We start from the raw sequence: 17,790 nt of genomic DNA, 5'->3' as shown, positions 1-17,790 counted from the left end.
CAGAGCCTGTTTCTCTGTAATTTAGCTGTTAAGCTATTGTTTCCTGAGGTGTTTTCCTACTTGGAGTAATGCAAATGATGTCTGGTAGTGAGCTACAAGGTAGTATTTCAGTCAGGCAATTGTGGTTAAGTGTCTCTAAATATTTGCAGAACCCAAGATTGATTTACTGCCTTATTACGTAATTATAAGTTTCTGCCTATTATTTTCCTGTATCTTGTGTGCCTGCTAAACAAAATCCTCCCCCTCGTCACTGGTATTAGTGTAATGCCTAGTACATGTCTGCCTTCAGGTATAATGCCAACTTTTATCTGTATTATCCTTCCACCTAGGCTATTCAAAAACTTTACTCTTTATCCCTTAAAGAACAATACAGACCTCTCTTCAAAAATAGTGAAATAAGCTTTATCAGCAAACACTGCTCACCATACTATAATGGAACAAAACTATTTTTCATCAGAAGCATTAACTCACTGATTACCATATGCCTGACTTCAGCAAGGTATTATCCAATAAACTTGCTGCCAAATATCTTGTTCATAATGCTATCCTTCTATAACTTCAAAACTTTAATTTGAATTCTCTTGGTGCCCTATTGCAAAGAGTATTGTGAGATAGTTAAGGGTAGTACAGATATGAGATCAAAAAATATAAGGCATCACCTGACTACTATCAGTTTTATTTCAGCAGCATATTCCTACTTTTGTTTATCAATTGGAAATCATTCATTTCTTAATAATTATCTCCATTGCTACACTTGCTGTCCAAAGTTCACAAACAGCACATCAATTTGCACATGCCAAGCTGTTTGCATTGTGGCAACAGTGCATTGATGTTGAAAGGATGTCAAGTTGAACAATATACAAAAACATCCAAGTTACAGTTCGTTATGAGGCAGCAAAATGTTCAGAAAATATTAACATGTACCTAGAGTGAACCTGAGCTGTATTTAAAACACATCTGAACTCTAAAAGACATTGTAGCCTTAAAACATGCTCCAGGCCATGTCATTTATCAATAATTTCTTGGATTTAAATAAAGTTGAGAGCAGTGATTGTTCCATTTTCTCATGATTGTCAGGTCATTTTTATAAATAGGCTATGTACTTCATGACAAATTGTAATGCCTTATAAAGCACTGCCTTATATATATTTATATATTATATATGTCTGTATGTAATGAAGTTATTCATGATTAAGATTGACCTGAGCAGAAAGCAAACGTTGTAGAATTTTACTTTTTTTAAAAATGAGGGAACTTTAAGGGACTTGTAACATAGATCAGAACAACTTAACTAATGGAATTTGAGTCTGTTTTTGTGAAATGAGTTTGAGCATTCCTAGCCCAATTAGCAGCTATGAGCCAACAACACAAAATGGCTCCTTTGCTGCTATTAGATTGTCAGTCTTGCTCAGAAAGGCCACATTTATGCCTGCTATGAGAAATCACTCAACACTTTGGAACCTGGGCAATACATTATGGCAGGACCTTTACTCTTTACGCTATGCTATATTTGAAGCTAATTTTAGCTGCCTGAAGTTCTCCATTGTGAGTACCCCACATATCCATGCATAAAAACATTCAGTGAAGGATGAAGGAAGGAAGAACATTTAAATGCATATTTTTGTAGCCTGTTTTAATTATAATTGTATAATTGTTTTTATCCGATGGAAACATGAAAAAAATTCACTGATATTCCTTTACAGAAGTTTTATGTCTATATACTCGTTGAAATTCAGGACAAATTTTAAATTGTTGCCAATATAGATATTATTAACTTGTATGTTTGGATTTGGTTGCAGATTAAGAATCTAATGTGACATTTGATGCATGTAAATAGTTTTCAGATTTCATATAGCTGCTTCTATAGGGACATTGCAGTAATAAAGGAAATCAGTGAAAGTATTATGGCAGGTTCACAGTGCATACTCTGTAATACTGTCAAGTTGGCATAGTACCTCTTTATTACATTTTGCCATGAATGCGCTATTGCTTTTTTGTGTTGCCTCTTTTTTTCACTTTGATTCCCTTTATGCAAAGGTGGTCACTTTCCATGCACAGACAACTGTCAAGTGACCTTTGTGAACCTAAAGTGCGATTCTTCCAAAAAGAGGAGGCGTGGACGCAAGTCACCATCGAAGGAGGTGTCACACATTACAGCAGAGTTTGAGGTTGAAATGAAGTCTGAGGAGGCGACAGGTTGGTAGTTGCTTAAATTGGAAACTAGTCAGCTCTTCATAAGGATTATACTACCAGGCTCCTTTTGGCTCTTAGTATAGATAGCATTACATTTGATGGCAAAGGCATGTTCAGAGATGTAGATTTTATTCAAAGTGCTTTCTTTTTTATACAAGAAAATTATAACTTTAAGAAACCTTAATTCTTGGTCAAGGAGAGCCTTAGCTTTTTTTTCTCAGAGAGGAATTTCCCAGATTTTCTTCTGCCAAGTTGGCTTGAGGCTTTTATTGGGTTTTTACAGCATCAGTTTACATAGCACCTTGATTTTAAAATTTTCATCTTTGTTTCCAAATCCCTCCATTGCTTCACCCCTTCCTATTTCTGTAATCTCCAGTCCTACAGCCCTCCAAAATATCTGCGCTTCTTTAATTTTTTATATCCAATTCTTTTCCCATGCTGCCCCTTCACAGCTCATGGATGCTACACTCCTCCCTAAATATATTACTTTCCAGAATCTTAAATTGCAATTACACAAGTGCTATCAGGATGACAGATCTTGGAGATTCCAGATTACCTTTCATTTACTTTTAATTCTATGTTGTATACACAGTTGAAATAATTGAGATAAAAAGTGATGAATCTCATACAACCCGATTTTCAATGATCAAACTTTGCACAATCTGACCTCTTATTTTACATATGTGTAACATGCTAAAATAGTGATAGTCAGGATATTGGCTGGGACATGAAGATCCATGATTGATACAATCGGTGTTAAATAGTTAATATGAGTAGAAAATTTGCAAGGTACACTCAAAGATTAATTTTTGTGTTCCTCCTTAACTTTTTGTGCAAGATGGAAAGTTCATCACAGAGAATGCTTTAGCATGATCACCAGATGGTTCACTGTACACCGGAAAACAGTAATTCACAAGCTTTTCAATGTGCTACTTAAAAGCAATCTGCAGAGTTTTTTTTTAAGAACACTCTTTTCAAATGTCAAAATCTTGAGATGTCAAGATAGAGCTCCAAGATTTCAGCCTGGAGCAGGCACCATAATGATACCTTTCTCCACTGAAAGGCCAAGCCTTGAGGAGCAAGTTCCGCTCAAGAGTAACTTTGCTCATTGCATGGGCTTTCTCCCCCCCCCACTCATTTCTGTCACATTAAGTCATCGATCAAACCTTTTCTCTTTCCTTCCTCCCAGCTGCTCTTCTCAGCATTGTTGGGAGGTGACCTTGGACTCTTTTGTCCTCAAGGCCCTACCTAGAGTTTGCATTTTTACATGTTTCTTTTAGCTCACATGTGCAAAAGGGACAGCAAAGGGAAGAGAATTTTAATGTTTCCTGTTCCTTCCTCTTTCCTCACCAGCAGAAAAATTTGGTTTGCATAGTAAATTTAAACAAGAAGAGGATTTTTTTAAAAAATAGCCTGACCATGTTCTCTGCCTTTTTGCTTGGATCGGTTCCAATGACTTATTGCATGAAGTTCCACCTACCACAGATTTAGTTATGTGGCCTGTTTGCTTCAGTTGTAGCAAACAGAGTTTGTAGAATCCCATGACATAGAATGGAATAGAATTATAGAATGGCTACAGCACAAAAGGGGGCCGTTCAGTCTGTCATATCTGTGCCAGCTCTCTGCAAGAGCAATTTAGCTAGTCCCACTCCCCGGCCAGCTCCCTGTTGCCCTGCATTTTTCCCCTTTGGGTGCTTATCTAATTCTCTTTTGAAAGCCATGATTGATTCTGTCTCACCACCCTTTCAGGCAGCACATTCCAGATCATAACCACTCACTGTGTAAAAAAAAGCTATTCTCATGTCGCCTATAGCTGTTTCGTCAGTCACTTTAAATCTGTGCCCTCTCTTTCTCAAGCTTTCTGCCAAGGGCAACAGTCACTCCCTATCTATTCTGTCTAGACTCCTCATGATTTTGAACATAAAATCCTCTCTAAACCTTCCCTTCTTTCAGGAGAACAACCCCAGACTCTCAGCCTATCCATGTAACCAATGTCCCTCATCCCTGGAGTTCTATAGGTTAAAAACAAATCTAAAAATACAAACACTAAATTGATGCTACAACATTCAAAATAATCTGCAGACATGCAGCCCTCTCAGAACATCTCAATGACCTACTGAAAATACAAAAGGAATTGATTTACCTTTTACTTCATTGGTCCACATTTTTACTTCATTTGTCTATACCTACATGGTGACAGTTAAATGTATTTTATATTGCAGTGCAATTAGCTACCTATAAAGTTTGCTCTTATTGTGTACAATTCATATTCTCACTAAGATATGACGTATTGGGTTAAGTGCTTGACAGCGGTTTAGAAGACATAAACAGCAAGCTGATTAGAAAGGAAAATCACAGTAATATCAATGTTAAGGGACCAGCGAGTTTCAAGGGGAAATTAACTTGATCCATGTCACTACAGTGTGTCCCATTCACAAGTTTACTGAAAGAAATGGAGAGGAAATGTCCCTACAAGGATGGGCACTTTAGTCCTTACTGCATCAGGGCAGTGGTGCTCAGCCCAACCGCACCGCTCCCCCCCCCCCCCCCCCCCCCCCCCCCCCCCCATGTTATCTGATCTGGAGCTCATCTCTTCTCAGTGTTATTTATTTGCATCTTTTATGTGCACACTTTTGCTGCACAAATATAATGTAATTGGCAATCATGTAATGCCTATACATACTTTACTGGGCAATCACTTAACCCAACAGATTTCCTTATCCAATTGGATACATTGCTGTTAAAACATTGACATTACCTTCACATAGTGAAATACAGTTGGGTACCTCAAGTTTATCGCTCACATATCCAGCTTCTTGCTATACTTGAGAGCCAGGCAATTCAGTTAACAAGAGTGGTGAGTTGAATTTCTGGCATGAGCAAAGATTTTTTTACCTATTTGTGGAACACAGCAGTTCGGCCTTAATTATGATAAGCTGTAAAATTGATCCAAGTTATCGTTACCTCATGTTGGAACATGTATGTGTTAACAGATATATTTTATGTAATTTAATGTCGGTATCCACCACTATCAATGCATGTAAATCACAGATCACAACAGAAGTGTACTTCTGGGAAATATGTATGGTGACCTGCAAAGTGGCATTCTTTGGCATTCACTTTATTGGGGCTCTAAGTTCCCCTGTGACTACAATAGAGCTAATGAGCAAGGAGGAAAGCTTTTGTGCAAGAAAATTAAATTAGATTTAGTTTTTAAAAAATGAATGTGATGAGAAAGAAAAGAAATATGCAAATTTGTACTTTTAAAAAGAAGCTTTTGAATTAGTTTAGGAATAAAGGTATGTCCATTCCAAAAACATACCTGTCTGTTCATTGAGTCACCTAATTGTAAAATGCCATCCAATCATATAGGGTCTGCATTTTTGTTTGACAGGGTAATTAGAGTTCCAGACAGAGGTGTCCAAATGAGCTTAAACTGATAAAGCTCAGAGCTTTGCTTCAGCTTAATGATTGGAAGTCACATAAATGGTCACTAAGCAGGTCTCCAGCTCCCTCTATTGGATAAATATAAAAAGCAAAAATTGCTCAGACTAAAAATGTTGAAAGAGGAAAGAAATAGACATCCTTATGAAGGGCCTCAGATGGCATAATCTGTCTTTTCTCTTTAAACAAGTCAACTCATTTGCATGCAGCAATGTCTCAGTAACAGCAGTAAGATGATGACCAGATAATCTATCTTTTTATTCAACTGTCTTTAATATGAAATTAATTTCCCATGTTAATCCACACATGTCAGGAATTTGTTTATGAACTAAAGAGCTAATTTAAAAAGAAAACTTTGTTATTTCATTATTCTTACATTTAATTGAATAAGTTAATGGGATTCATCACAAAAGAAATGAAAGCTAAAGAGTGTAGTTGCACTGATACAAAGCATTCACCATGTTGGTGTGGAGCCACCACTACCAGAAACAAATTCTTGGAAAATGTAAAGGTTGCAGCCCTTAACTTTTATACATTAATTTTAATGGACAGAAATTATGGGCAGCCTGTTGGCGATTTACCTTGATACACTTTTGGCAGATGAGACCGCGCACCATGCTAGGAGTTAAGAAATGAAAATCTGTACCCCATTGTGCTCAACTTTAGACAGCCCAACTTAGGAATAAATATTGGTCTTAGAGAACATCCAGAGACAATTCACTAGAATGATACCTGGAATGAAGATGAATTTAGAAACTTTGACTACCAATGCTTGGGAAATTTGTCCCTATTCAATTTGTTCATTAACTGAAGTATATATTAACTTCAACTTTACACTGAGCATGGCCCATATATTAAAGGATAATGAATTTAGGGGGCTAATTTTCAGATGACTTTCCCTGACAACGAGGTAGCAGATGAACTTTCTGTTTTAGATATAAGTCCTGCCCAATGACCATCCAAGACCTACATATGCCCATTTTACAATTCCCTCAGGATTTCGATGTCAAAATTTGCATGTTGTACTGGTACCTCATCCATTGGTTTCTTGGGTGGAGTAACATGTCATGCCACGGTTCAACCAATGATCTTTAAAGCAGCTGCTCCAGGCACTTCTGAGTATGGCTGCCAACTCTTTTTCTTTCATTTTTATGGGGCAAGGATGAACAGGATTGCTGATTTGTTCTTTTGCTTATTAATCAGCTGCCCTGGAAAGGATGTTTGGTGCTCGCAATCTTACTTAGCTGAACACTATTTGTGCTCCTCCAATTCTGGTCTTTTGCTCATCGCTAATTTTAGTCGCTGTACCATTGGTGGCTATGTCTTCAGGAGCTGGGCCGTAAGCTCTGAAATTCCTTCCCCAAAACTCTCTGCCTCACTACCTCTCTTTCCATCTTCAAGATGCTCCTTAAAACCTACATCTTTGTCCAAGTTTTTGGTCTATTGTCCTAATATCTCCCTCATTATGTAACTTAGTGTCAAATGTAATTGATAACATACATGAGAAGGATCTTTGGAGGCCTAACTACATTAAAGGCACAACATAAATACATGTAGCTGTAATTGGCCCCAACCACAGGTCAAATTTTTTTCTGCTGTGATCAAGTGGGTAACATGGCCACAACATCCGCTACTTGCACTTTTGGATTGGGTTAGCACCAGCAGCGCCATTAGCAATAATGTAACATTCAACAGAAAAACTAGGCTTTGATATCTCCTGAGCAGTGGAGGAAGGGGAGACATAGCACCCTAACATGCTATTCAAACCATTTGGAGTAAAGTATTTTTAAAAAATGTTGGCGCTTTTCAACCAGGCAATGAGACAGTGACTTGATGTACCAACGTGCTTCAACAATATCTCCCAATCTCACAATCTCTAGCACCTAGAGGGACAAGGACAACAGATGCAAGGGAACACCACCACCTGCAACTTCCCCACTTAAGTTATGCACCATCCTGACTTGGAAATATATCACCATTGCTTCATTATCACTGGGTCATAAACCTGGCACCTATTGCCTTGCAGCATAGTGGAAGCATCTTCACCATATGAACTCCAGTGATTCAAAAGAGGGACCACCACAACCTTCTCAAGGACAATTAGGGATGGGCAATAAATTCTGGCCTCGTCAACAAAACCCAAGTTTTGTGAATGAATAATTTTTTTTTAAAAACACAGGGAACCAAAATCATGGAGTTTTACAATACAGAAGTTCAACCTTCAGCTCATCGTACATATGGGCTGGATTTTACAGGTCACCTTGGTCCCCATGCCTCCTGTTTAAAAAGTAGGTGGGGAGCCTGTGGGAAGAACGACTGTCCCACTGTAATTTAAAAGGAAATCCCAGCTCAGAGAGCTGCTGGCCAATTGGATGACCAGCAGCTCTGTAATCCCAACAGCTGTGGTAGTGAAGTGAAAATTTAGCAATTCAATTTAAAAATGGTTTAGCAATTTCCAGGATTGTTTTTTGTTTGTGCTTAAATGCAGTGCTACTCTTTGGTTAAGATTTGAGGATTAACCTATTGATAGATGGAAAAATAAACTGGTTCAAAATAATCCAACCATTAATGTAAGATTCTACATTGCTTTCCTCAGACACTTGTAACGTGGAATGTGTACGTAAGAGGATGGAACAAAAGCTGCAGACAGCAATTAAAACATTAAGGAAGTCAATTAATAAACAACAGTTCTATATTCAATTCTCTGGGACAGAATACGAAGTTGCCCAGAAACCAGCAAAAATACATGAAAATCAGGAGGCATGCAGTGCAGGCCAGGTGCTCCAGGATGGGAAGTGCAGTAAGTATTATTCCAAGATTATGCTGACTGTTATGAAGAGTTTTCAATTCAACTGAGACACACAGTAAAAATCTATTTAAAATGGCACCATAATGAGTTTATGGTGGTGCCTAATGCTTGATTTTATTTTGATGAGTGTTAAATTATTTTATTTATGCAGTGTTTGTTCAGGCACTTCAAGACAGCAGATATGAATTAAGGCCATCACATGGAAATCCTATGGAATTCTTTGGAGCTGCTGCTTTAACTTCAGTGGAAGATCAGTGGAATCCCAATTTAAGCTACTTATGTGGAGGTTCTGCAGATCTTCCACCATTGTTGGGGCAGAGAACTTATAACTTTCATTATTTCATAGGAAGCCTTACAACTACTTTGAGAATGTCAAATGATGACTAATTAACTAATAGGCAAGGAACTTTATTCAATCATTGTTTCAAACTTTTCTTATTATTTCTTACTTATCTTATTACTTCCTTATTGTCAAAATGGTCTTTGACCAAGTTAGCTTGATAGGGGAGGTCTGGGAGGGATAGAGTTGTACCTCCCCCCACCTCCAAAGCAGACCCGAGGCATCATTGGATGTGTGCAAATGCCCAGGATGACAGGCTAGAACGCCTGCCTCCATTCGCTGGGGCATCAGCCCAGTTGTAATGATGAATGTCAGGCCCTCAAACTGTCACCCATCACCCCACTCACATGCCCCCTCATATTCCCCATGCCATTTCCCTGCCCCCATAACCCCTCATTTATCCAATTTCCCCACCTTGCTCCTCTTTGACACCATGCCTTCTCATACCTCCATGCCTCTTCCATGCTCCCATGTATCCTCCACAGCCAATCACCCAGTATCCACAATGGGCAAACCTCAGGAGCTATGCCTTTGAAATTGTAAATTTCTAACAATATAACACAGCTCTCACTCAAACATACTTCATGCTGAAAAAAATCTCATTCATAAAATCCATCAAAAATGTGGTCAACCTGTTGTAAAAACAAACATCTATTTCACTAACCTTATCAAAAACAAATAATCATTTAATAATTTCTTAAAACTGTCAGTCAAAACATGAACACAGCACCTTAGTGAGATGAGTGCTTAGGAAACTCAGCCAAGCATTCATTATGGGTTCAGCTATTATAACAAACACTGGGAAATGTAAGCAATGGAGTCTATTGAAACTGAAAAAACAGATTACCTTTTTTCTAAGCTACACCAGGTGACTTTCAATAACAGCAATTTAGGAGCAGGTACCTGCTTTTTTTTCTCTAAGTGAAAGTTGCTGAAGGTTTTTTTTGTCAATTTAAAAAGGATCTGGTCATTTAAGTTAATTCAGATTATCACACTGGAGATCCCAAGCAACATTTTATTCAGCTTTGAATGCATAGTAGCACTTTTCCAAATGGGAAAAGTGCTATAATGCATCTCAAAACTTGTACACTGCTGATCAATGTAATAGTCAACTTATCTTTGCAGGACAGAGCCCTATAATCAATTATTTCAATAAAAAACCATCTAATTTGCAATATAGCATGCAACTATTGAAACTTAAAGATTTTTTTAATATACATTTCAAAGCTTTTCAATGAAAGAATTCCAGGAACAGGTGGTGGTTTATCTTCGGTTCCCCACTTGGGACTGCGTTCATGTTTGAGGCCATGAGCAATCCTACTTACAGTAGGGGCCAGACTCTAAAATTGCAGGGGTGGGGTGGGGGGGGGGGGGGGGGGGGGGAGGTGTTTAACTGCCCACCACCTCAATGGAGCCAGAAAGGTGGGGGTGCTGCATGCAAGCTTTGCACTTACTCAGAAGTCTATCTTGTTCTTCCAGTCAGCTGTGACACAGGCCGCTACTACAGCGGAGAGCACCACCAGTGCCTCCTATGTCCTCCAGGAACCTACCAAGATACAAAAGGGCAGCTATCCTGTGAACCATGTCCAAGCAACGACGGACAAGGAATAGCTGGGGCTCGGAATGTGTCTGAGTGTGGAGGTGAGTTCCTGCCTTTTGCGTATAATTATGCTTGCTGTTCAATCAATAGAAATCAAGAACCTAGGTGCAATTTTTGATAGAATGATTATTGTATTTTCTTTAAAGATGACTTGATAAAGCTCATTTGCTGAGACAGACTACATACAAGGTTAAAGGCAAATTTGTGTTGCAAATTCTTTCATTCTCATTTATTCAAATTAATTTAAATAATAATCAATTAACATCCAAGAGACTTGTACTTTGGATTTTAACCCAAATCCCAAGGGGAATGAAGGTTTTTAGTCTATTGCCTGATAAGGTTCCCCATTGCAAAATTGTAATTTTTCACAGAGCATCACTGCACATTTAGGACTGTATTTTCCCAGTTCATTAGAGTTGGGCCAGAAAATCAGGTGCAAAGACATCTGAAGCCTTATGTCTTCACACCAGACCGGATATTGCAAAAGGCGGTCTGTATGGTGGGAGGACATCACACTTCCACAAGTCCCACTGGTAAGTAAGCTTGTTGAAAAGGTAATTAACTTAAAATTCCCGGTGGTTTTCGAATTGTTCCAGGCCTGCATGTAAACCAAAGGGCTTCAGAGTCTTGCCAGATATAATGAAGCAGTGAGCAAGCAGAAGATCAGTTCTGGCTCTAAATGGCAGTCATCGTGATCACTGGCGAGCCTTGGCTGTGAGGGTGGGACAGCTCAGGCATGGGAATAGACAATGTGGAGAAGGGAACAAAATAAAGGAGCTGCATGGGCATACCTCCAGAGTGGCATAATGGAGCTGGTACCTGTCTGGGTAAAAAAGGGGTGGATGGAGACCCTGGACACTGACTCTGCAAGCCACGGGCCTTGTTCACCTCAGGTTTTGGCTCCTCTGGTGAGAAGGAGCAGCAGAAGGGAGACACTGCAGCAATGAGTGGTGGGCAGCAGCAACCACAGGGACAGCAAATGTACTAGCCTTGGTGGGGGCAGGGGGGTGGAAAAGAGGAGAAGGAAGCAGAGGGACATGCACCCAACCTCCTGCACAGAGAAGTTACCCACCAGAGAGAGTCTACAGACCAAGGTTCAGGTGCCTTCAGATATCAGAGGATCGGTGTTGCTGAAGACTGTGCCTCTACAGGGAGGCTGTCACAGAGCTGTGTGACATGGGAAGTGGTGGCCACACAATGTCTGTGGCTCTGAAGGCCACTGTGACATTGAACCTCTGTGCTTCAGGAGCTTTGCAGGTATCCACTGGAGATATGTGTGAATTCTCCCAAGATATGTGTGAATTCTCCCAGTCTGTAGCTCATTGCTGCATCAGTTTGGTCACGAATGCCCTGGTCGGGAGGGTCAGCCATTACGTGCTCCACCAGATATTCCCTCACCACCTCCTGTAGCTCCAGATTCTGCTGCCATGCTGACAACTCCAGAGGGATATCATCAGCCTGAAGCTCAGCATCCCCTGGCCTCCTGCAGTCTTCAAAGTGTCAGTGGCCTCGGCTGTCATCTGTCAGCAGCTCAGGCATATCTCTTGCTGTGTAATCCCAGATCTACTTGTGAGCACATTTTCATCAACGTGACAGCATCTATGCTGCTGGAAGGTGTCAGGGAAACGATGTGACAGTGCTTCCTTCAAGCTCCCTCCTGCTCCCAGGTGGATGACTGTCCCCCAGTCACTGCAGCTGGCTGTTCTTGTCTTCGACCAATGTGATAGAGAGAAGAGTAATTAGCAGATAATGAGCATTCCATCGTGACCTTGATTCTTCTTCTAATGTGGAGCAAATACATGTAAAATGCTAATGCTGCAGGCTGCTCCATTTCCACAATGGTGACATATTAATGCCTTCTGCATGCGGCCAATCAGAAGTAGTGGTGCAAGAGTCACCTGAGATGGAACAGGGCCATTAATGGATGTGCTGCCATTGTCTGTTATTGGGTTATCTTGGAAGGTGTTGGGTGTTTTACTCTTATTAAGAGACCTGGCTGAATGCAAAAATCATTTTTCAAATAGCTTTTATTTACATGTTCAACAATGCACAGGATTACAAAGCACTAGGATCGAGCCACTGCTCATCTTGCAGATTCTCCTCGTTCTCTTCTGTGTAACATCAATGTTACATAGATACTTAAGCAAATGCTCAGTAGCTAGCATTGTTACTTTACTCTACATCTCTCCAAGTCTTTATTTCTACATGCTATGTACACATCCTCCTACACCTCCCCCTTTTTTAGAGGGATAATCTTTGTGGTGGTTTCACCAATCTCCCCGACCATGAGATTTTGAGGTTGTTAAGGATCTGTCCACTCCAAACCTATTCGCTGATGGTTGTTATTTCTTGTTTCCATCTTTACTGTAGTGGTGGTTTCCTCCTGAGGATCAGGGTATGCATATTCTAATGGCTTCTTGTTCATTTCTTCGGATGATGCACATTTCTGTCTGGACAGGATATGATCTTGGTTATTGCAACCTCTCCATTACGGTACCTTCTCATTGCTGGACCCTAATCCACACCATCTCTCCCCTTTCGAGTGTGGACAGCTTGTGAGCGTTGTGTCATTGGTTGGAAGTGTGGGGTCAGCCTGCTCTATAGCCTTCTTCCTTCTGTTGGGCACAGTCGTGGTACTCTACTATGACACTTGGCATTAAATGTGTGAGGAAAATATCCTCTTCAAGGAGGCTTTAATGGCTTCCGAGGTGAGCCTAGTAGCTTTTGCACCCCAGCCCAGTGGGAATAATAATCCATAGTGATGATAAATGCTTTCCCTTTGAACTTGAATAGGTCCATACCAAAATGTTCCCATGGCCTTGATGGGAAAGAGGAGAGCAGAAGTGGCTTTTTCTGTTCCATCTGTGAATGGTGCAAGTGACGCAGTTGGAGACCATGCCTTCAAGAGAGTGTGAGATACCTGGCCACCATACGGATTGTTGCACCCTGGCCCAAATTTTCTGGAGCTCATCCAGGTGGAGAGCTTGTGGTTACCACCATCCGCTTATGATAGATCAAGAGGTCTTTAATAATGCTGATGTGGTGACACTGTTCAAAGTATTGCCTCAGTACAGGGTTATTGGGAAAATACTTTGGCTATCCATCAAGACAGGATGTGCGAATCTGCACACATTCCTCATCTCACATTTGAGCTTTCTGAAATGCTTGCAACTTTGGCGCTGTTGCTTGCAAATGTTTAAAGTCATGAAAGCCTCAACTTCCTCAATGAAATTTTTATCATCTTGTTCTGGGTAGTTGGTGGGTATCCACAATAGTGTCAGCAGTATTTTCCCTGCACATACTCTGTAATTGTATCGTATCACATCAGCTTCAATCTGAATCTCTGGGTTAGGTGGCATCCTTGCAATTTCCTTAGTATTCAGCAAGATTACCAGTGGTTTGTGATCAGTTTCAATCTTGAACTGTAGGCCAAAGACATAATCAGAAAATTTTTCACATGCCCAAGTCATTGCATGGGCTTCTTGCGCTATCACAGCATGGTGATGTTCATTTTCAGTTAAGGACTTTGATGCTAAATAGATAGGTCTTCTTGTCCCATTCCTCTGAATCTGGAATAAGACTGCTCCTAGTTCTGTTGCTGATGCATCCGCTGCTACAATAGTTGGAACTTTGGATCTCCAAAGATATCAACTTCTTTTTGATTCACTCAATTGATTACTGTTGATGCTCATTCCAGCATCACACCTGGTCTTGCCTTAAACATTGTCTTAGAGGTTTGTTTACTTGAGCTAGGTATGGTAGGAATTTTCCCAGTTGGTCCACTATACCTGTAAACCTTTTGGAGTTTGGTACTATACCTGGGAGGCAGAAATTCCCATATGGCATTTGTGCTGGTCCGCAGTGATTCCTGTTTCCTGGATAATGTGGGTTTTGAAAACTCTCACTTCTCATTGTGTTAATCCAGCATCTTGCTGTGTATTTAATACTTCTCTTACTCTTTCTTTGACATGTTCTTCCTTTGTTGAGCCATGGATTAAAAAGTCACCCAGGTGGCATATGACACCATCAATACCTTCTTGTGTGTTGGACGTCGTCCTTTGGAAAATCTACAGTCTGGATGTGATGTCAAAAGATAGATGGTTGAAACAGTAACATCCAAAAGGTGTTATGTCTGGTGGTTAGAAGTTTTGACTCCTGATCCAGCGGTAACTGCCAGAATCCGATGTTTACGTGGAGCTTAGTAAAGATTGTACTTTTCACGAGTTTTTCAGCTACCGATGCCAATGGGTGTTTTTCCTGTTCTACCGCCTTTTTCAATTACGTTGGATTCATTTAGTTTTGGAACTGGTACCATACCAGAAATGACCAGGTTGGTTTTGTAACTGGCAAAATAACCCCCTGTTGAAGCATCACCGCTATCTCACTTACACATTTTAAAAGTGGGTGTGGGATCTTCCTGGATGTAAACAGACAAATGGGTTTTGCATCTACCTTTGGTGTGATGTGGTACATAGTTTTCAATTTTCCCACACCTCTGAGGAATATTGGAAATTCTCTTCTAGATTCGCTGTTTTGTTTTTGGCTGTTGATTTCACCAACTTTAAAGATTAGTTCCAGACTTATACCTGCTTGCCTGCTTAACAAGAAGCACTCCTGGTTCTGAATGACATATAGTGTCTCCAAGATTGTTCTGTCTTTGTACCTTAATGTTTCATCAAGCTGAGCTTTGAGGTTTAGCTTGATTCCTCCTGGGCCTTGAAGCTTGATTAATGAAAGTTGCTGAGTAACATTTTGCAACCACTTGCCACCATTCAACAGAACTGAGACTCCAGCTCCTGTATCCAACTTAAATTCTGTATGATGTCCATTGACTCCAATGTTACTGCTCCAATATTGGCTTTTGTTCTCTTTGATTTCACTGAGAAAAGTGATTTCCCTGCTGTCTGATTCCTGCACTTCTTGTATAGGGCTCCTTTTAAAAGATTTTTCTTTTTGCTTTGCAAACGCCGGATTTTTTGAATGACGCACTGTTTTAAAATGGTCGACTTTGCTGGATCCATAACCTTTTGCAGTTCAGGCGGGACATTCTTCATAGCTGTGGAGCTCCATGGCACCACAGCGGGGGCATTGTAAAACAGTGGTTGATGCCGCGATGTGCTCAGTTTTGCACCCAATAAACTGGTTTCAAATGGCTTTCCACACAGGCTTTCTCATTCACCCCTTACAAACACTTTGCTTTCACACTTCGGCCTGCCTAGCCAGTTGTAATGCTTTGCACAATGTCAAATCTTCTCTAGATTGTAAAAAGTCTTACGGGTTTATTTCAAAACATTGACTATTCTGTCTCTTATTAAATCATCTTTTAACCTTCCGTACTCAAGATTGTTAGCCAAACGATAGAGATCATTTATAAATGAATTGGTTCCTTCACCTGGTCTTTGATTTCGACGGTGGAACTTTGCCCTCTCTTGGATGATGTTTCAGCCAAGACTCTGATGACATCCTTGTAGGATGCTGTCTCCTCATTCACCCCTTGCCTGGCCAGCAGGACAACTGGGATGCTACTGACGCCATGTAACAAGGTACTAACCTGGTCTTTGTTAGTCTTACATGCAAGACCCAAAGCATTTCAATAATAAGTGAAATGTTTTCTCCAGTTTTGCCATTTCTCAGCCTGTCTGGGACCCTCTATGTTCTGATCCATGAGCTGATCCTCCTTGGTGACTTCAACACCAGAGTTGAGAAGAACAGACCTCTGGGGAGATGTAATTGTTAAAGAGGGGGTTGGGAAATCCAACAGCAACGATACCCTGCTCTTGACAAAATGCCTAGAACATGACCTTGTCATAACCAACACCTAGTTCCATCAGAGAGATGAATACCTGGCCTCATAGCAACACCCTCTCTCCGAGCACTGGCACCTGTTCAATTATGCATTGTCCGAGCAAGGGACCACAGAGATGTGCGCGCCACCCGCACCATGACAGGAGTCGATGCCTGCTGGACAGACCATCACCTAATACGTTCAGTCATCAACATCAATGTAGCCCCAAAGAACGAAGAACAAAGGGCAGCAGCAACAATGAAGCACTCCAGAACCCCAGTAAGAGAGCCATATTCAGCCAGTGTCTCACTGCCAACCTGGTGACTACCAGTGACCCAGAGACACAGAGTGTGCACAGCGCCTGGTCTGCCCCCAAGGCCTTCGTAATCTGCACCTGTAAAGAGACACTTGGTTACTCGACCAGGAAACACCAAGACTGGTTCCATGAGAATGACCAGGAGATCCAGGAGCTGATAAGCCGCAGGTGCATGGCATTTCTGAACCTGAAACAGCAACCCAACTCGAGCAAGAAAGCAGCTCTATGGACGCCTGAAGGCTGAAGTTCCAGCAAAAAACCCACGACCCAAAAAACAGGTGGTGGGTGGAGAAAGCACAGGAGATCCAAAAGTTAGCCGACGACCATGGCGCGTGAGGTTTCTTTGACCCAGTCAAAACCACCTACGGCCCAAGCACCCAAGGCCACACTCCACTGCTGGCCAAGAATGGAGAGGTGGTCATCAAGGACAGAGAGGCAGTCAGTGCCTGCTGGAAGGAGCACTTCAAAGACCTTGTTAACAGAGATTCTGTCTTCAACGTGAGTGTCTTCAACACCATTCCACAGCATGCTACCCACCACCATCTCAGTACAACCCCAACCCGACACGAGGTAGAAACAGCGATTTGACAGCTAAAGAGCAACAAGGCATCAGGAGTAGATGGAATCTCTGCTAAAGCACTAAGCATCGTGGAGAAATACTATTAGCATGAATACATGGCCTCATCTCTTTTGTCTGGAAGGAGGAGAGCATGCCAGGAAATCTCAGAGACACCGTAATCATGACCATCTTCAAGAAAAGTGACAAGTCCGACTGCAGTTACTGTAGCGGAATCTCCCTGCTGTCGGCCACAGTGAAGGTCATTGCAAGAATCCTCCTCAATCGCCTTCTCCCTGTGGCTGAAGGGTTCCTCCCAGAGTCCTAATGTGGATTCCGCCCATTAGGGGGCGCAACGGACAAAATCTTCACCATGAGGTAACTGCGAGAGAAATGCAGGGAACAGCACCAGCCCTTGTAAATGGCCTTCTTTGACCTCACAAAAGCCTTCGACACTGTCAACCGCGAAGGATTATGGAGCATCCTCCTCAAGGACACTCTCAAAGCCACTTTGAAAAAGTGCAACATCGCTACTAACATTTGGGAATCCCTTGCCGAAGACCTCCCAAAGTAGAGGGAAAGCATCTGGAAAGGAGTTGAACCCTGTCTGTATCATCACCAAGGGCTAACGAAGCCAAACATCAACAGCGAAAGGAGCTCATGGCAACCTGGCACCCCACACACCCATTCCCCCTACCACTGTCTGCCCACCTGTGACAGAGACTGTAGGCTGCACATTGGATTCTT

The 17,790-nt window shown here is 41.3% G+C and overlaps 1 protein-coding gene across 2 annotated transcripts in view; it reads left to right on the top strand.

Moving 5' to 3' along the window:
• scube1 (signal peptide, CUB domain, EGF-like 1) overlaps positions 1-17,790 on the top strand; it is a 386,703-nt gene that overhangs the window by 336,912 nt on the left and 32,001 nt on the right. For both annotated transcript variants that reach the window (XM_041216271.1, XM_041216270.1), the window contains 3 exons: positions 2,038-2,196; positions 8,234-8,437; positions 10,266-10,427. In XM_041216271.1, coding sequence (XP_041072205.1) covers positions 2,038-2,196; positions 8,234-8,437; positions 10,266-10,427 — 525 coding nt within the window. The remainder of the gene's footprint in view (positions 1-2,037; positions 2,197-8,233; positions 8,438-10,265; positions 10,428-17,790) is intronic.

This window comes from Carcharodon carcharias, chromosome 21, assembly GCF_017639515.1.
Source record: "Carcharodon carcharias isolate sCarCar2 chromosome 21, sCarCar2.pri, whole genome shotgun sequence".
Lineage (NCBI taxonomy): Eukaryota > Metazoa > Chordata > Chondrichthyes > Lamniformes > Lamnidae > Carcharodon > Carcharodon carcharias.
The sequence above is the reverse complement of the archived record's forward strand: the minus strand, read 5'-3'. Positions and strand labels throughout refer to the sequence as shown.